Below are 19,694 nucleotides of genomic sequence, written 5' to 3' on the forward strand. Positions count from 1 at the left end.
TTTAAATTTTAACAATTCAGTGTCTAACTTTCTTTTGCTCTGTTTTTATACTTCGTTTTTTATACTACTTACAAGGTATAATTTTAATAAGGTTTTACTACTCACATTTGTTTAATTTCTTTAATTAGATGACCGATAGCACATCCTAAATAANCTGTGTAAACAATGACTCATCGGTGTTAAATTTCACAGAAAGGAGAGACAAAGGAAAATAAAATTTGAAGCTTTTTCTTCAAAATTAACACATTTCTTTCGTTTTTTTCAGTTTTAAGTATTTTTTATGCTTAATTACATCATAATTAAAATCAGTCGGGCGTTAAGGGGTAAATTAATCTTTATTATATAAACATATAAGACATATACACCCTTTAAACCAGTATTAAATGCATTTCAGTCTAAACATTTTTGGCCCTCTTCAGTTAGAATTTTTAATCTACAATTTAAAAAAAGAAAGCTGTATAACAAGACTCATACTACAAGACATTTACCAACTTATATTTATTATACACATGAAAAATGTTTATAATAATTTTATCACAACATTAAGATTTGCTATTTGCTGTTAATATTGTCCAATAAAATTTGAAGAATATTGCTTGTAAACAATTCTAAACACAAATGCATAAAAAAACAACTTCTGAATAAAGTTCTATCTTTAAAAAAAAAGTTCCTGATTACAGAAATAATTTTAGAAATTACAGTAAAACTATAATAGACAGTTTGTTGCACATTTTTATAATAAAAATTGTTTAGAGTTAACATTTTTTTATTTTGTAACTTTAATTCAATACTATTGCCATAATTTACCACCATAATAATAAGAATAACCTAAATGGTAAATACAGTAGAGTGTCGTTTATCTGAAAGCCAATCAATCAAAACATCGGTTAACCGAAAGCATTCCAGTTGGACTGTCATGCTGAATCGAATGTTTTTGATACTAGATTAAGTTCCAAAATATAATTTTTTGTTTTTATATTTTTCAATATATTTATTTTGTTTGTACAAAATAAGAAATAAGTTTTAACGATGCAATAGCCATGTTTATTATTTTTAAAAATTTACATTAGGCTTAACATCGACAAAAATTCAATGTGAAGCGACATGCAACAGAGAAAAATTTCAACATGGGATAGGTTAATATATTTTTTCATACATAATCAGTTATCTGAACAACCCCTGCCCTGCCTTTGCTTTACTTATTTAAGTGTCTTTTTTTTTCTGTCCTTCCAAAATTTGGCAACTCTAGTCTTGTGCAGTGCCTGCTGACATATAACCATCATGAAAAACAATGTGTTGATGTATAGTCTTGTTGGGCTGCAATTTGAAAAATTGTAGACCTATAAATTCACATCATTGTCTGTCCTTCCTTAATCTCAAGAATGAAGTTAGATAGATGAAAGCCGAAACAGATATGGAAAGCTTAGAGGCAAGAGGTCCCAATTAACTATATACAAACTTCCAATGCAAACTGGCAGTCATGTTATTTCAGTTCAAAAATGTTCCCCTGAAAGGAGTTAGATAGATGACTAGTATGACTATTTCTAGCATGAAAAGTATGATTTACAGGGTAAGGCACTTTTAATTTGAGGTGGAGAGAATATATTTTAAATTAAATAAATTTAAAATATACAGTGGGTGATCGGTTAACGAACAGATCAATTAATGAACAAATTGGATAATGAACACTTCACTGAACAAACGTAAAAAGAAGTGATGTAAAATAACAAATACCGATTGATTTTCCCTTGTCTTCAGGCAACAATTCACATTCACAAATCCCAGGAAGGCTTGGAGTTTTCCGTTTATCACAAGTTTGGCAATATCTCACCCATAATACCGGCCACAGCATGTCAACCACAGCAATATGTTAATGCGGCCATAGCTCCCTTGATCAGACGGGCATTCTTACTACCATCGACACATCTTATCAATACTGAACCGGAGGCTGTCCGCACAGCGGTGTATGCGGTGGGATTTAGTTCCTCCAAATACATCCATATTAAAAATAGAGTTATACAGTCTCTCTTCCCTGCCACCACATTGCGCAGACCAAGGGATTGGACAACACTCCATCCCTCACTCCCATACTATGGACACTTCACGGCCTGGATCTGCCGGATCTTTAGGCAGAATGGTTTTCGCTTACCTATTGCCCTACGACCATGTCTGTGACGAATCTTGTGTAATGATAGAGATGTTATTTCCACCCTGGAAAAATCTGGTGTATACTCCATTCCCCTGCAAAATCCAATATCAGGACTATGCACCAATTATATAGGAGCGACTACCAGAATGCTGGCTGCTCGCGTATCTGAACACCAACATTCGGTGGCACTTGGCAATTGCGACACGGAACTTTCCAAATTGGTGATACAACACCACCACATAGCGCTTTGGAATCGAGTGGCAATACTCAAACGTTGTGATGAAGGGAGCTTGATATATATTTGGGAGGCCATCTTCACAAAACTGCTCTCCCTGTGCAACTCCCCTACCCTCGACTTACCGGATGTCTGGATTAATTTATACAGGCATTTAAAAAAAATCAACAATAATTCTACACTCTTTTCCTGCACCTCCTATATGAAATCAAGGTGCATATGTGTTGGCTTCTTTATGTGCGTCTTATTTTTTATATGTTACACGTGTTTTATGTATTTTAAATTATGTCCACGCTTTTATATTTAAAATTTTATTGTAAACTTGACCTTATGGCTCTATTCTGATCAGCTTCTATGCTGTCTATGTTAAGGCGCATGTGTGCCAAAATTTTATACACATTTACAAAATGTTTTTAATTTAAAGTCTAAAATTTACTTGTTCTTAATAGCCATTCCAATTGGCTTTTATGTTATGCATGTTAAGATGCACGCGCGCCAATTTTTCGCATTTACAAAATAATTAATAGCAATTCCAATCGATGTTTATTTTTTTAAACGCATGCACGCCAATTTTAAGTGTTTTTAATTCTAAAATTTAAATCTTATTTGTAATAGTTATATTCCAAAAACGGCTAATATCGTTAATGTTTAAATTTAAATCTTCTGTTTGAATTCTCTATTTGATTTTGAATTGCCTGAAGACGATGTACATATTTACGTTGAAAGCGCTTGCAAGATTAAAATATTTCTTTTAATTCTATTTAATGCCTCATAATCTGAAGTTTTTGATTAAGTTTTTGATTGAGTTAACTGTTGGCGTGACATCCGAGCCAAGTATTTAATACACCTAAGAAGAACGCCAAAAACTGTTGAATGAATAACACCAAGAAACTCGGCAAAATACATTTTCTTCTGAAAAACAGGATTAATGCCAATATCTGCTATTAACGATCTTTTGTAGTAGAAGGAGGATGTCAGAATAACGATCTTAGAATGTCATCCAAACCAGGTTCAGAATATAGTAATAAGCATGGAGATCTCTAAATTACAATGATATTAATTACTTCCGAAAAATCCTGAAGAAGAGAAAAAAGCAATCAACATTGGACAGATTCTTGAACCAGGCATTGTAACGTTATAACGATAATTTTTGCTCGTTATATAAACAAAATTTGCAGTCATTCTCTCAATTTTTCACACTTTAACTGGACTATTTTTTGGAGTCTTCAGAACGAATTAATCAAATTCCCATAAAAACCCATGGAAAATTGATAATCGGTTAACAAACAATTTGGATAATGAACAAAGTCTAGGAACGGATTATGTTCGTTAACTGATCACCCACTGTAACTGATTAAAAATTGCAGCCAGGCATTGTAATTATGTCACAATAAATTGCTTCTTTAACTTAGTAATGCCTGAAAATTAATATTCTTCAAAAAACTACCTTATATTTAATTCAGTACATTAAAAAATTACCATATTTTCAAGAAGTGATCACAGTTTTTAAGTTAAGTTTTCATTTTAAATATGATTCAAAAAGACATTAAAACAAATATAATAATCTCCAAGTTGTTTGTTTATTATTTTAAACTAATTGAATAATATATTGTGTAATTAACTGGCATATTCACTTAACTGGCATATTCTTTTAAATTAACATATTAACCAAAATATATTTTGAAAAGAAATAATTTGAAATACATCATTTTGTTTCAAAACAAATAAATTTGTCACTACTGCCTTAAATATTTCTTCATCACAGAAAATTATTATAATTAGATTAGTTAACAATTTCAACTTGTATTTAATATTGACAACATACCAGTTTGTTTTTAATGCATTATTTTTTATATTATTAATAATAAAATGTTTTCATATAATAAAGACATAATGAGAATTTATTGTAATAAAAAATTTTAAAATACTAAATATATAATAAAACTTGCATAAACTGGAATTAATGGTACTGAATATTTTTTTCTGGTTTGGCAAGCTTTTTAACATAGAAAATTACTCCGTTCTGAAGTTTTCCCATTTAGACAGATTTTTTTACTGTATTTAGGTATTAAAAAAATAAATCATCAATCAATTACAGTAAGTAATAATCTTACCATCTTTCATTAATAGCCAATTACTATCTAATTCTTTTTCTGCTTGAAGAAAATATCTTCCATCTGTCCATAATGCAGCTTTCTCTTCAGTTATGACAGCCACTCCTAAAAATAGTAAGAATAAAAGTTTCAATTGTTTTAAACTTTTTAATATAAAGTAAAATAGTCAAGTTTAGCTGTAAAAAGGTCTTCAATATATTGATAAATCAAAATTATAATTAACCATCAGAGGAAGTTAAATTTATTCTAAATTAATACTGTTAATTAAGTTCATTAACATTTCAATATTAATTTATTTTGTTTCTCAAAGTTTCTTATTCTTACACTAAATTAATAGCATATTTAACAATTTTCATACCTGCACTCCCACTAAAATTGGAAACATATTCTCTTCGTTTGTCTGGTGCTGCTATATATTCACTCTGAAAATTTTCATAAAAAATTATTTTTGTGGAAATATGATATAAAGTTTTTAGTTTCAAACTGAAGTTTATGAGATAAAAATACATACTTGATGAGCATCACCAGAAGGAACAATATAGGCATGTAATATTTCATTTACGTAACTTGTATTTTTCATAACGGAACGAAGGCGATTTAATATTGCCGTAGTATTTTTGACAGCCATATCAGAGAATCGATATTTTTTTCTAATTTTTGAATCTTGAAAAATATTAGTTATAGTTAATCAAATGCAAAATAAAATTATTCAACTTTCAGTAAAATCTACATATATAAATATTTTTAGACATTAATAATTGTTTATTTACTAAATAAGCTGTAATTAAAATACTGTACTACTTGTAAAACTGGATGCAAAAAATGAACAAACATTTAAAAAACCAGAATATCCTGCAGCAAAACATAACTAAACTAACATTTTTGACTGTCTTAAATCAGTCATCCTCAGGTTTTAAATACATGCAAAAAGAGAATGTAAGTAGACATAAAAGTTTTTTAAAAGAACAGAGCAAATATTTCATTGGATGCAGCCATATTTGTGATGGAAGACATATATACATATCAAAACAAATGAATCAAAGTTTGTGTAATATGGGAAATGTATGACATCCATTAGTATACCTCTAAAAAAGGACTTCCACAAGTGAGATTGTCTTTTGTAACCTATGGTTGTTGCCCTTCTAGTTGCTTTGTTTGTACATCCCTAATTTTTCAAGATATTTAACACTATATGCTCATTAAACCTTCAACTCAAATGAACATACGACTTCTATTAAAATGGTTCTTCCAACCACTGCACTAGCACCCTTCACCACAGAGGATGACATCCTTAAAAAATCTCAAATTTTACATCCAACTTAGGAGAGAGCCCATCTTAAACTAACGTATTCACCATATTACTGATTCATTACTGATTTACATATTATTGAACAAACTGATTCATTTGTTTTGGTACATATATGTCATCCAATGAAATATATTTTGTTCTAATTATGCTTTTCTTTCAAATGTATTTAAAACCTGAGGATGACTGATTAAGACAGTCAAAAACATTAGTTTAATTATTAAAATATTTTTTGTTACTGGATATTCTGGTATTTTTAGATGTTTAAACAATTATACAATTATTGGGCTGCAATTTGAAAAAATTGTACACTTATAAATTCCCACTGTCATCCATTTGTCTGTCTTTCCTTAATCTTGAGAATGGAGTTAGATAGATGAAAGATGAGACCAGATATTGAAATTTTACAGGTACACAGGAGGCACTGCTTAACTGTATACGAACTTCTGATGCAAACTGGAAGTCGTGTTATTTCAATTCAAAAATTTTCCCTGAAAGATGTTAGATAGATGACCAACATGAATATTGTTAAAGGTCAAGTATGATGTACAGGAGCAAGCCACTACTAATTTGAGGTGGAGAGCATTAAAAATTGTGACCACGTCGCAATAAATAATTGCTCATTAATTATAAAATAGTTAACAAATCTGCTATCTAAATAACAATATCCTTACTTAATATAACATATTTCCTTAATTCTAAGATACATTTCTTTTTACTCATTTTTACTTGTCTGAAATAAAAATGTATCTTGTATTTGTAGTCCAAAACAATTAACCAACAATCATTGTGAGCAGACCATACAATGTGTTATACATCAACAACAGATGTTTTCGGCTGTATCACTCAACAGGCACATCAGTTCAAACTAACTTTGGTGGTGATGAGCATTTAATTTAAACTCCTTTTTAATGTTTAAATGCCTTTAAGATGAGGTTGAGATAAGCATTAAAATGTAAAGCTGTTGAATTTACAGAAGAACATAGAATGAAACATGGAAATGATAAACATGTTAATTAATGCCATTAAATAAGTCAAGTTAAACCTAACATTAATCAACAAAATATCTTAAAAAAATAAAACTTAATTCAAATTTTTTCATTCTACAAAAAAGTCTTAAAATTCAATTTCAAAATCATGATGCATTTTAGAATGAAATATGTTATCAGAAAAACTATGCATATCTATGTTACACTAACTAGTTATAATATTTATAATAAAATATAGTGAATTCATTTATATTTCTACACTTTGTTTTGTAGTTGTTTAATGCTTGCATTTAACAAATCCTAGAGAAATATGTGTATGTTTTACTATAGTTTATTTTGACAAAAAAATTAAATTTAATATGCATTATAATTTTCATTATCATCATTTATATATGAAGCATGTATTTCTGTAGAAATGACAGTATCTATTGATTTGAACAAGATGTATGTCCTGTATGAAATTTGTAAATATTTACACAGGAAAATGATATTCATTGATAAGCAGGGCTGTGGAGTTGCGTAAAAATCTACTGACACCAACTCTGACTTTTCCTTACCATCAGACTCCTACTCCGACCAGGTTGGCAGACTTGTTACCAAAAGAGACCCGGAAATTCTGATGTCATCACGTGACCTCAGAATAAAATATTCAATAAATAGAGTTGTAATAAAGATAGAGCGTAGAAACTTTTTATTCCAAAGCTAAAAGACTTCTCTAAGTAATATATAAATATGTATTTGATAATTTTTACTTTTCCGGCTGTTATATATAACAGAGGAAAGTGTAGCGCTTGGTCAAAAATTGACCCTTTCCAAATTTTTACATTTTTGGACTCAGGACACCTTGAAATTTTGAGATATACAAAAGATTCGAGGGTTTTTTCTATATGTGCGGATGTTAGACTGTGTGGGGGCATAATTTTGTTCACCCTGTTTGAAGCCTAATAATTTCTGCAGTCAGAGTGGTTAGAATTGGAGTCAGACGGTTTAACACAGGAGTTAGTTATTAAGCAGCAGAATGAACTAAATCATGTCCTCATACATATTCTGACATTGTAGGCGAGAATATCTTAACGGGTTTTACTGTACTATTGTAAAATGACAGTTTATTTTGAGGGAAGAGACGTGTTTTATTATTATTTTTTTAAATTTTGAATACTAATAACATGTAACATATTCATTAAGAGATAATGACACAAGACCCCTTTTATGTCTTCACCCTGTCGACCTTTAATTAAGAGACAAAATTTAATAGTATTAATGCCCCTTTATATGCAAGCTACAATGCCATGTTTCGTTTCTTAAACTTTACCCATTGTGAGATGTTTAATATCTCAGAACAGAAAATAAAGAAATTAAACAAATTAGATGCCAACACACACACACACACACACACTCATGCAAATTTTTCCTCTTTTATTGGCTTTTTTTGGGGTTTCGGGAGGTCTCCAAATATGTAGATTTGCAAAAGAAACATGGAAAGTCAAATTTGACACAATTTCAATACTTTTCTGTTGTATATACATAACAAGTTGGGAAGTAAAAAGGAGTCGGAGAATTTTTTGACGACTCCGACTAAAACACCAAAACTCCACGACTCCAACTACACAGCCCTATTGATAAGTTATATTTTTTGTGTGGTCAGCTGGCTTTATATGATATTGTTCCAGTTCAAGTTATTCATTATTCAAGTGATGCTATCGAAAATTTTAAATTTAATATAAAAACAAAATATTTATTCTGATAATTGATATATTAATTAAATGTACTGAAAAATAGGAAAAATACTGTATATAAAATTCACCAAAATACTTCAAAACAATATTTCAGTTATATTTTAAAAAGAAAAAGCAATTATTTTATAAAAAATGTGAATGAATAAATTTTAAATCTATTGTGAGATGCGAACCACCTGTAATTAATTAGAAATTTAATCGAAATAGTAAAAATTTAGACGAAAATACTCTATGATTTTGGTGGGAAAATTATATTTTCTAAAACGAAGGCAACTGGTAAAAGTCATTTCCTTCAATGGAAGTTGAACATCCTTTTTGTTTTCTCTTATCTCCTAAAATTTTAGTCACCCTAAGAATTGTCAACCCCTCAGTAAAATCCCCTTTTTCCTGTTCACATGAAAAATATGAGATGCTGATTGGTGAAAACTTGTGAGAAACAAAGAATTTGGAATCATTCGAGGAGTATGCCACAAAATTCGAGAGGAGGAGGACGTATTCCACATAATCCCCCCCAGGGCCAACGCCCATAACCGATTCCCAAAGTCTCCTAAATGAATTATTAAATTGGTAAATACAGTGAAAAAAAAAAAAAAAGGTTTATTTATGTGCCACTAAAGAACATAAGAAAGAACATTCATCCAGAAACAGATCTCAAGAAGAAGATAAAAAGATACATGATTTGAGGTAGTATGTTTTTAACAGAAATTGTGAACACTCTCTCTCTCGATCAATAGTCTTATTCAAGGATTCAATTTTGTATAATCTAGTTCTTGTTCATTAAATTTTTGTTTTTATTGTTAAAGAAATATCTCTTACGTCGTCTGAATCAAACATATTTCATCATCTCCTTCCAGACTCAATACGTTAATCCATGGGTTATAAATCTGATTAACTGGTGCCATTATCCTGACATTGGATAGAGACTCTGTAGTCTATATCCTGTTTACTTACAACAAGCCTTCCTGGAAAAAGTTTAGTGAGCCAATCTTTCGATTGTGTGCCCATAAGTGACATAGATCAGTTCTATGCCCTTGGCTCCTCACACTATTGATTATAATAACTGTAATGTAAAAATTAACAATATTTATTTTAGCACTTTGTTATATTAATATATTTTTATGTGTGTGCTTGATATTTTGACTTTTACTTGTTTTATTTTTCTTTCATTAGAATTATATTATTAAACAATTAATAAATTTACAATTTAAGATTATAACACTGTTCAGCTATCATGAAAATTATTAATCTTTTAATACATTAAACTATTAACTGCATGCACTGAATGTAATTAGTGCAAATGCAGAACAACTTCAAAATCATGTGGTTTAGGAAAGCAGTAATGTTTGATGAAGTTCAAACTTTTTGAAGAAAACATTCCTGTTTTATTAGTTTTAAAATTATTTTAAGAACTAAAAAATAATTGTGAAAGTATTGTTGAAAAAAAGATTATAAAAAAGAATAAAGTACCAGATTTATCAAATATTATGTATTATTTTTTATCATCATCTCTTTTTCTTGCTCTTGTAATTTCACTATTATATAAAATCTAAATTTTCCTAAACTACTATCTAAAAAACTTTCTGTTTAAATATAAAAATTATTTTTATTCTATACACTATTGACTATTCTTTAATTGAAACTTTTATTACTATAACAAACATGAAACAACAATGAAATCAATGAATTGGCCTATCTGTTATCTATACTAATATTATAAAGAGGTTATGTATGTATGTATGTATGTATGTATGTATGTATGTATGTTTCTTTGCAGCAGGTAATCTTCGAAACTACTTATCCGATTTCAAAAATTCTTTCACCAATATTTAGAATAAAACCTCAGAGTGGACATAGGCTGTATATTATTCCGATAACCTAGATTATATTTTTTAATTTATATGAATGTTTAAGGCTTTTATGTCCAACAGATGGCGCTACAAGTATGACGCCCTAAGTTTGCTTTTCTGTGAGGCATTATGCTTTTCTGTGAAAATGAACTAAAGCAGATCATCTTCTATCTATCTATATAAATAAAAATATAATGTTCGTTTGTTCCTACTGACTCCTTTGAAATTTTCACACAACGCTGCATTCGAATACGCACGTCTTTTTATATAATACACGTGTCAAAATTCCCCCCACTGAAGGGAGATAATTAGGATTAAGGCTTATCGTAAAGAACTCTGCTTCTATTTATACTATTTTAGATGCGGTTTTTTTGCGTTTTTGATTGCGTTTTAATTGGGTACGTCAACAGAATGTACACTAAGAAGGGATTTTTCGATATCCCCCCGCGGGGGAGAGGGACAGAATTAAGGCTTACTGTGAAAAACTTGGCTTCTATTATATTATTTTAGATGCGGATTTTTGCGTTTTTGATTGCGTTTTAATAGGGTATGTCAAGAGAATGTACACTAAGAAGAAATTTTTCGAAAAATTCCCCCCCACAGGGGAAGTGTTATACATTTATAATAGATACATTTTGAGCCACAACAACATGTGGCGGGGTCTAGCAGACCCCGCCACGCGTTGTTGTGGCTCAAAATGGTATTAGGATAAAATTCTAGAAATGAATTCTAACCAACAGAATTTTGTTGAAATTTAAGTTGTATATAATGTAATGGATTGAAAGGGTGACAGGGCTTTCCCTAGTGGGTTATCATCTTTAGATGGTAAACAAGCATCGCAATTTTCTTATACAAAAAAAAAAATATTGTACAGACATTGTACAATGAATAATATTTACAATAGAGTTATCAATGATTGGTTGGTTGGTTTGATTTGGGGTGTATGGTACAAGGGCCTCAGGTAGTCCATAAAGCATCAGATCTAGACTTTTAGATATTTGAATACTCTTTTTAGTTGTTTTAAGAATCCACAAATCTTTATTGTATATATCATTTTACAGCTCTGAATATAGGTTTATTGCTTGAAGATACACCCATAAGAGATTGAATTTGTCCATTGTCATCTACTAATATATGTAGAACTTTGTTTATAAATATAAACATTGAATAACCCAATTCTTGATTATAATTATTAAATTTATTACAAGATGGTGATTAATCACCTACCTCTAAGCAAAATTACCCTACATCTAATTATTAAATGTAACCATAATATAGCCCAATACAATCCAGCAGATTGTTTGATATTAGAACTTTATCATCATCTGGGAATATTTGTTGGTAGAGATACTGTTTTGTATTGTGGACAGGTTAGTAGACTAAGTGGAGTATGATGTCGGACATATTGGTTGGATGTTCTTTGTTATCAAGTAGCTGTGAGTGAATTGTGTGTGATCAATCCTCAGTCAAGAAAGTACAATGTGTAGTATAAAGAGACAAAGACGTTACCTTAACAAAAGGTTTTATTCATGTCTAAAACACGCGACTGTTACAATTCAAAACGCAGCAAAAAACAGTGCTGCCAGACCAAGAGACTACTACAGTAGGAAAGAGTGTTGCCACCCTGTGACACTACTACACAAGGTTTTCGTTTTTCCATTGGTTAGTTGTCCATTTTGTTAATTGTTTTCAATATTTGTTAACTGCTGTAAATAATAAAACATTAAATATACCATATATAGGATTTTAAACTCAATGTTAAAATTACTTGTTTCACAACACCATCTTGAGTCCCTAAATTTTATATGCTGTCCAACTCTGATTGGTAGTAGTGCTTTTCTCTTTCTGTTATTCTAGTAAACAGTGGTGTGTTAAAATATTCAAGGGTAATTTGTACCCAGGCAAATTTGAACTGGGGAATCCCATGTACAGTATTGACTTCAAACATTTTTCTTCAGAGGAAATTTTTGGGGGAAATTCCCTGGTATCTTCATTTGTTTTTTAACATAACCTCTAATGGGTTAAGTTCTGCACTACACTGGCAATCAAGAGCCCCAGATATGACCCAAATTTAAATTTTGATATTCTTACTAAAGTAAAGTAATGAGTTTATAAAAGATTTGTTTGAGGCCGTATTGACGGGGGCTCAGGCAATTGTCCATTTTGCCCACAAGATTATCACTTACTAGCAGTGGTGTGTTAAGATAAAACTATTACTTTAGAATAAGAAAATAAAATATTGGAATGCTGTCTGCTGGTAATATTTCAAAAGTAATAAAGTAAAATTACACAAAAAACAAAACAAAACTATATTTAATAGGAGGGAATTAGTGATAAAAGGAGGATGGGAGGACAATACAGTTCAATGGGGGATAACTGGCAACTCTAGAACCAATGGACCATCATTAAAAAATTAATACAAGTTAATAATGTAATAATAACAGAAAACAGCACTATGCAACTGTACATTTTTTAAAAACATTCTTTCCAGGAAATACTTTTATGATGTTACATATTTGTGTTGATCAAAGAATACTGCCCTATCAAATAGCCAACGCAAGGGTGTAAATGAAGAAATTGAGAAAAGAAAAATTAACATATTTGTTAACAGAGATTTTGCAGAGAACAAACAGAATGAGAATATATAAATGTTGGATATTCAAATTAATGCTTATAACAATTGTGGAGCAAGCAAGTTCTAACAGTTGATACTTAAAAGGACAATACCATTTATAATGATTTTTATTATTTAAATCCAAATAATTTTCAAGCAATTTTATGCAGTAATAACAAAATCCCATTTGATACATTTGAGAGTATAGCAGGTTTGATAAATAACTTAAATATTAATGACAAAGGAAATGTCACAGACAGAACTATTAGAATTTGCCAAAAAAAGGGACTATTTTTAATGAAACTCTAAGAGGAAAATATATAGAAAAACAAGAAAAATCAGAATCTGATTCAAATGATTCCAAAATCACATGGGAAAAAATGCTAAAAGAAATATAAAAGCTGCAGCTTTTATATTTCTTTTAGCCAAGTCCTCAAACTTGACTCAATGTGGACTGAGAAGATGACAAGTTGTCGAAAATGACAAGTTTTACAGATAGTGATGATGCTAGTCTAAATAGCTGAATTTTTGTAAAGGTATATGTACAAATTCATATATGTATTAACTATGTACGAATAGTAATTATTTCTATTTGTAGTTAAATTTTAATTTTAAAAATAACACATACCTCAGAAACCTTTAACTGATGAGAATTAAAATTTAACAATACAAATGTTTTCAGACCCCCTCCTGCATCCTTCAGGTAAAGAATTGTTTGAAACAATATTATTAAATACAAAAAACAGTCATTTGGAACGATTTTTAAATAAGAAAGATAGAACAGAAATCGCGTGCTCAATAGATCTGAATGTAAAAGTTTCTACATAATATTGAATGTCATTTAAAATATTTTCCCTTTTTATCCACATAATGTTTGAAGAACCTTGATATTTTTTGCTTAACGTATCATATAAACACTGATTAATAAAATCTCATAAACAGCCAGAAAAGTTATTCAACTCTTTGCTGAATTTTTTTAAAGCATAAATAAGACAAAACTGTATTAACACAAAATAGCATAATATCACAAATCATAAAACTTTTAAAAGAAAAAATTCAAAAGCTGACTCTTTTTTAATGTTTTTTTCCATAATTAGATAGATTATCAAAATAATCAGTATCATAAGGATGCTGGTTGCTCGGTTAATCTAACTATTGTTGCATTCCAGAGCCATGTTTGTAAAGTAACTAGCATAAACTAAAAGCAGCACAGATATCACACAAAAATGTGTTACAAGTGAGAACTGCAAAGGCTGATACAAGTTCCAGTGTTTAGTGCAAAATAAAAAAATGAATCTGTAATGCCTTCCCAGAAATAAAATAAGTATGCTTGAGAAAGATACAGTGAACATTCATACACCCTAAAAATATATCACAGATTTAGTATGCAATTAGGAATTTTTATTTAATGTTTATTTCCTTATTTTTTTTTTTCTTTTTGAACTGCCACTAGCATAAACCTAAAATCAAACAGGGACAGTCTGCCTATATTTTTTTATTGATGCAATTATATTTTAGTAGTATGTCATTGTAAAGTAATTAAATTCATCATCTTATTATATTTTATATAATTTGATTATATTATAAAATAACATTTTATGTATGAAATAATTTTAAAATTATTTGTATAAAAAAAAAATCGTAAAAAGTTAAAAGGAAAACTGAATTATTATATACAGTAAACTTCTCTAACTCGAAGCTCCAAGAGACAAGAAAAAACTTTGAGTTAAAAAAAATCAGAGTTTTTAATAATGCTGATTCTGAATTGATTTGTATTTTTACCTTTCTTGTATTATATATAAGAATTTTTGATAGATTTTTTATTTAAAACAGCCAATGTAATGCCTTTTGGCAAAATGTTCAATGTAACTAATGGAATCTAACAGTTTTACAGGTACTGTATATCTTGTTGAGATAAAATGAGAGGTCCTCTTACTTTGGTCTGGAATGTTGTCTGCAAATGAGTGGAGAGAAGATACTACAAACTTCGTGAAAATCTGTTAATTAGGATCACTTTGTATAGAATAAATATTAAAATTCAAGTCAGAGAAGTTGAAAGTAACAAAATCAGTGTCAGGAGACCACAAAAACCTTTAAATTGGAGAAAATTTGAATTAAGGAAATTCAAGTGATGTTAAATCCCTATGCTATTCCATTGAGATCTAGCAAGTGCTTCATTTTGTTCAAGTTAAAAATATATTCAAGTTACAGATGCTTGAATTAGAGAAGTTTTACTATAAGTAGTACTCTGATATTGCTTAAATAATACAAAATAAATAAATTTATTAAATTTTATCATCAGATTGGCCATTAAATTTTACACACCATTGTATTATTTAATAATGATGTCTTTCTGAACATTATACTAACAATCAAAAGAGAAAAACTCATTTGCTTAACAAATTAACCATGTAGATAAATTCTGTTAAGTCAACTTAAGTTTCTTTAAATTACAAAATAGCACAAGCTCAAAAACATGAGGTGATTGAACTTAAGTTTTCTTTTTGCAACAGAGTTGACATACCAGAACATCATATTTAAAATCAATATTTGACTTGAACATCTTTAACGTTACTCATTTTATATTCTAGAATATCTGTTTTCTATTGTGAAATGAATGCAAATATAATTATACATAATTTCATAGAAATGTTGAGTGTACAAAATTAAAATTATTACTAACAGATACAGAACATTTTTAAAGTAAAAAATATTTACATAAACAATATCATTAAAATACCATTAAATTTAAACTTTGTATCATAACTCAATTCTAATTTAACTTACAAACTTAATATCATATAACTAATACAAATTTACAAAATATTTTTTAATAAATAAAATTTCTGAAATTATATTCACTTAAACTCTTATGTTAAAATAGTAGCAATAAATTTTTCAATTTATCATCATTATATAAATTTTGTAAATTGTCACTGACAGAACTGAAAACAAATGATTAGGCTATAAGTTCTCTAAACTTTTATTATTTTGTTTTAATGCTTGATTCAAAAAAATTCCATTACTTATGTAAATTTCAAATATTTTTTCAAGCATTTTCTTTTGAAATAATTCAAAATTTCTAGTTTGTTAATTACCACTAGTTTATAAATTAATAATAAAAATGATAGTTTCACAAAATTAAATTTATGAAACTATACAGTAAAAAAAAACTACATTTATATGAAAATTATTAATAGAAATTCAAATTCATTTAATTCTTATTCAATTTTTCTTATTATATAATATAATTAAATTAGAATTGTTGATGTCACATTTAATTTTAATTTCCATTTCTAATGATGTACCAATTACTACCGCAACCTTACAGATTGCGGTAGTAATTAGTTTATTTTATTTGTTTTGGTTTTATTGGTTTATTTTATTATTTACATCAATAAACAGTATCTGTAAGACCAAGTAACCTACTTCCTTCTTATAAAAAGTAAAAAAAAAAATAATAATAATAATCCATTTAAAGACCAAACAATGGGAAACAAAGAATAAAACACACAGTAAATGTTACATTACACATAATAATCATAAACTGAAGTGTTTCTGATAAACATGTTCTATATGAAAACTATTTTAAAAAATTTTAAGATATTTCTACATATTTAAATTTTTTAATACAGGTTTCTGACAAAAGTTTAAGTAATATTTATAATTTCTGACAGAAAATAATCCATAAAACGTTATTAAAATAGTTTTCTAGTTTCGTTTTTACTGTAAATTACTTAATTCAATTTTCTCTATATAACATGAATAGTTTAAATTCTTATAATTTTATTTGCACAGGCAAATTTTAATTAAATGTTCATAATGTAAACGTTTATACGTTATAATTAAATAAAATTCCCAAATATAATTGATCACAGCTGAGTCACAGGAAAAATTTAATAATACATTAAAAATCTTCACCTTGAAATATATTAACGAAAATAGAACGAATCTGGAAGTATTTTTGAATGTATATAAATATACAACTTTAGGAAGATGATTATGATTATATAATATAATCATAACCATCTCTAACATCAACCCAAATACACATCCAATACGAGCCTACGAATGTTTTTCTTACTATACAAAGTACTTTCTGTATATAATTGTTAGCAATTCATAAATTTATATGTTACGAATAAATGAATAAATTGAAGTGTTTCCAAATGTGCAACAAAACTTCTCTTTTGCATATAATCGCGTAATCTATTTAAAAAATTTACGGTCATGCGACAATACTTATCAATAGATAGACGAAAAAGTGCCACTCTTATATAGAAAACATTAAAATAAACGAAATTTCTCAATATTAGTATTATTATTTTTTTACTAATTCTTAAAATTTTCCGCCAAACGAATTAAAATCTTCAAATAATTATATATAAATTCTTTTAAGATTAATTTTTCTCAAATATAAAAGTAAACTTATTTATATTAAAGAAATGCACCGATCGGCCACGTGTAGTTCTGTTAATACGAAGCGTATACACGCTTATACTAACAAAGCGCAACAATCGGAATTTATGCCATAAGCTACTTTACTTACATTATATAAACTTCTAGTGTGAATCTAATCGAATTTCGGGAAGAAAATTAACACTAACTTTCGACAATATTCCGGAGACACAAATAAAGTTCGATTCGGGACGGACTTAAATACCGGAACTTTTGTCCCTCTAGATGGCGCTAAGAGTAAGTCACGAGAAAAGTTATCATCTGAAGTTACGCGGACTTTAAATATTTAAAGATTCGTTTCGGAATATCTTTTGCTGCTTTATTTCCGAATAATAGGATAACATTTAAATTCGTTCGTTTCTTACGCATTAAATCGGAATAAATGCATAACCTTTTATAACTTAAAAATCAGCACATGTAATCTCACAGGTTGGAGTACATTTAAACCGGAAAGGCAGCTGATTATTCAAAAGAACTTCTGATTATGTAATTAAATTGAGAGAAATAAAAAAAATGTAAGTTCAACAAATTCAATATTAAATGAACTACATTTTTATAACTTTATTTTAAGTACTTAAATAATACATAGTGAAATGAACTTGAAAATGATTAAATATTCATTTAATATAGTTAAACTCTGCAATATAAGTTGTAATATACTTATGAAAAAACATTTTTTCACAAGTATTATTGCAATTATATTGTAATAATGTAAATTAATATTTTATAATGGTATTTTAGAAATGTTTTTAAAAATATATTATTAAAACATTAATTTTGATAATTACTAAAGTTTGTTCAGAAAATTGATAAAGAGAAGTAATGTGCTTGGTTAATAATTGAATCTGTTCTGTTTTATATCCTTGTTCGTTATCATATAAACTGTTATAAAAAAGAAGACTAGAACTTACATTGAAATAAACTAATACTTGTTTGACGAAAACATTGATTTTAATACATTATTATTTTTATATAGGCTATTTTATCTCATTTTCATTGTTTAAAGTGATATTAAAGTATAAATCATTTAAATTAAAAAAAAAATTTTTTTCCTTCTATGACTGACTATTTTTGTCAGAAGTTTTTATATTTTTAAAATTTGATTAAAACTGTTATTAGAATAATCAAATTTATTTATTTTCACTGAAAAGAACATATAAACTATGTGATATTTGTGGATATTTTTTTATGGATTATTGAAGAGTTAAATAATAATACAAAATAGCACTTAACTCTGAATACAGTAGTTGCATACTTTGAGTTTGTAATTAGAGTCGACAAAAACATTTAATATTAAATTTGTTAAATTGTTTTTTTCTATTTCTCTTATAATTCTGCCTCGTTGTTATTAAATATATACTGTATTGTTTTAAATATATGGATTAATGTAACTTAATTTATTATTATTATTATTGGTTAAATTCCAGATGCGTGGACTGATGTGTATTTTGCAAATCATAATATAATCATAATGCATTTTGATTTATTACAAAAGATTTGAGATTAAGCATCATGTTTTTATAGAATGAAATATTTGTTTTCTTAAATTTCTTTGCTAGAATAACCTTTGATATAGCCTCATAGCTTTTTTTTTTTTTTTGTTGTATTACAAAATACAAAATGTTCTTTAGAAATATGTAAAGTAGAAAATATGATAAGGATAGAATATCCATAAGAAAAAACAAAATAGTTTTTCTTCTGAATTTTATTTTCGAAATAGGTGATTGAAAGTTCTTAAAGAATCATTTGTGTGCAATTGATTGTATATAGTAATTCTTTTTACACACGTAATTTTTTTATTTATTAAAGTTCATTTCTTTCTTTTGTTCATTAAAAAAAAAGCACACGAAAGGTTCCATCAATTTAGATTTTTATAAATAGAATGAATTTGTATCTTACACATTCAACTCCAATAATTTCTGTAGATTTTTAAACCTATTTTATGATCATGTTACTATGAAACACTTTTTAGTTTTACGATTTTGATGAAATTTAATATCTGATCTGTCTTGATGTAGACTAATTAAATTACTTTAGTTTTTTTTTAATTCTTCATTAATTAGTTTAATGCTCAAATAAATTATTCAAAAAATAAATGCATATAAAGTTATTCATTCATTTTCTTTGGAATACATAATCTCTATTCAGTTTTGTTGTTTTCGATATTGGAATTATTATTGTGGGATATATTATAGAGATGTGAAGAATTTATGGAATAAAGAGATTGCTTTGGTCTGACACAAATT

At 28.0% G+C, this 19,694-nt stretch overlaps 2 protein-coding genes across 4 annotated transcripts in view; one reads left to right on the forward strand and one right to left on the reverse strand.

The window, feature by feature from the left end:
- Positions 1-19,694, reverse strand: part of LOC111635346 (xaa-Pro aminopeptidase 1-like) — a 132,157-nt gene that overhangs the window by 99,754 nt on the left and 12,709 nt on the right. Inside the window, exons 1-4 of one of the 3 annotated variants that reach the window (XM_023380284.1) lie at positions 17,540-17,690; positions 5,010-5,161; positions 4,857-4,920; positions 4,499-4,603 (exon numbers count right to left, since the gene is read on the reverse strand). In XM_023380284.1, the coding sequence (XP_023236052.1) occupies positions 4,499-4,603; positions 4,857-4,920; positions 5,010-5,126 (286 nt within the window). In that variant the 5' untranslated portion in view covers positions 5,127-5,161; positions 17,540-17,690. Of the gene's footprint in view, positions 1-4,498; positions 4,604-4,856; positions 4,921-5,009; positions 5,162-17,441; positions 17,450-17,539; positions 17,691-19,694 lie in introns of those variants that run through there. The other 2 variants (XM_023380285.1, XM_023380283.1) reach the window with 2 other exon arrangements.
- LOC111635348 (CREB3 regulatory factor-like) overlaps positions 17,788-19,694 on the forward strand; it is an 89,373-nt gene continuing 87,466 nt past the window's right edge. The window contains exon 1 of the mRNA XM_023380286.1: positions 17,788-17,963. The gene's annotated coding sequence lies outside the window, so the exon portion shown is untranslated. The remainder of the gene's footprint in view (positions 17,964-19,694) is intronic.

This window comes from Centruroides sculpturatus, unplaced genomic scaffold (assembly GCF_000671375.1).
Source record: "Centruroides sculpturatus isolate CEXI.00-Female unplaced genomic scaffold, Cexi_2.0 scaffold784, whole genome shotgun sequence".
NCBI lineage: Eukaryota > Metazoa > Arthropoda > Arachnida > Scorpiones > Buthidae > Centruroides > Centruroides sculpturatus.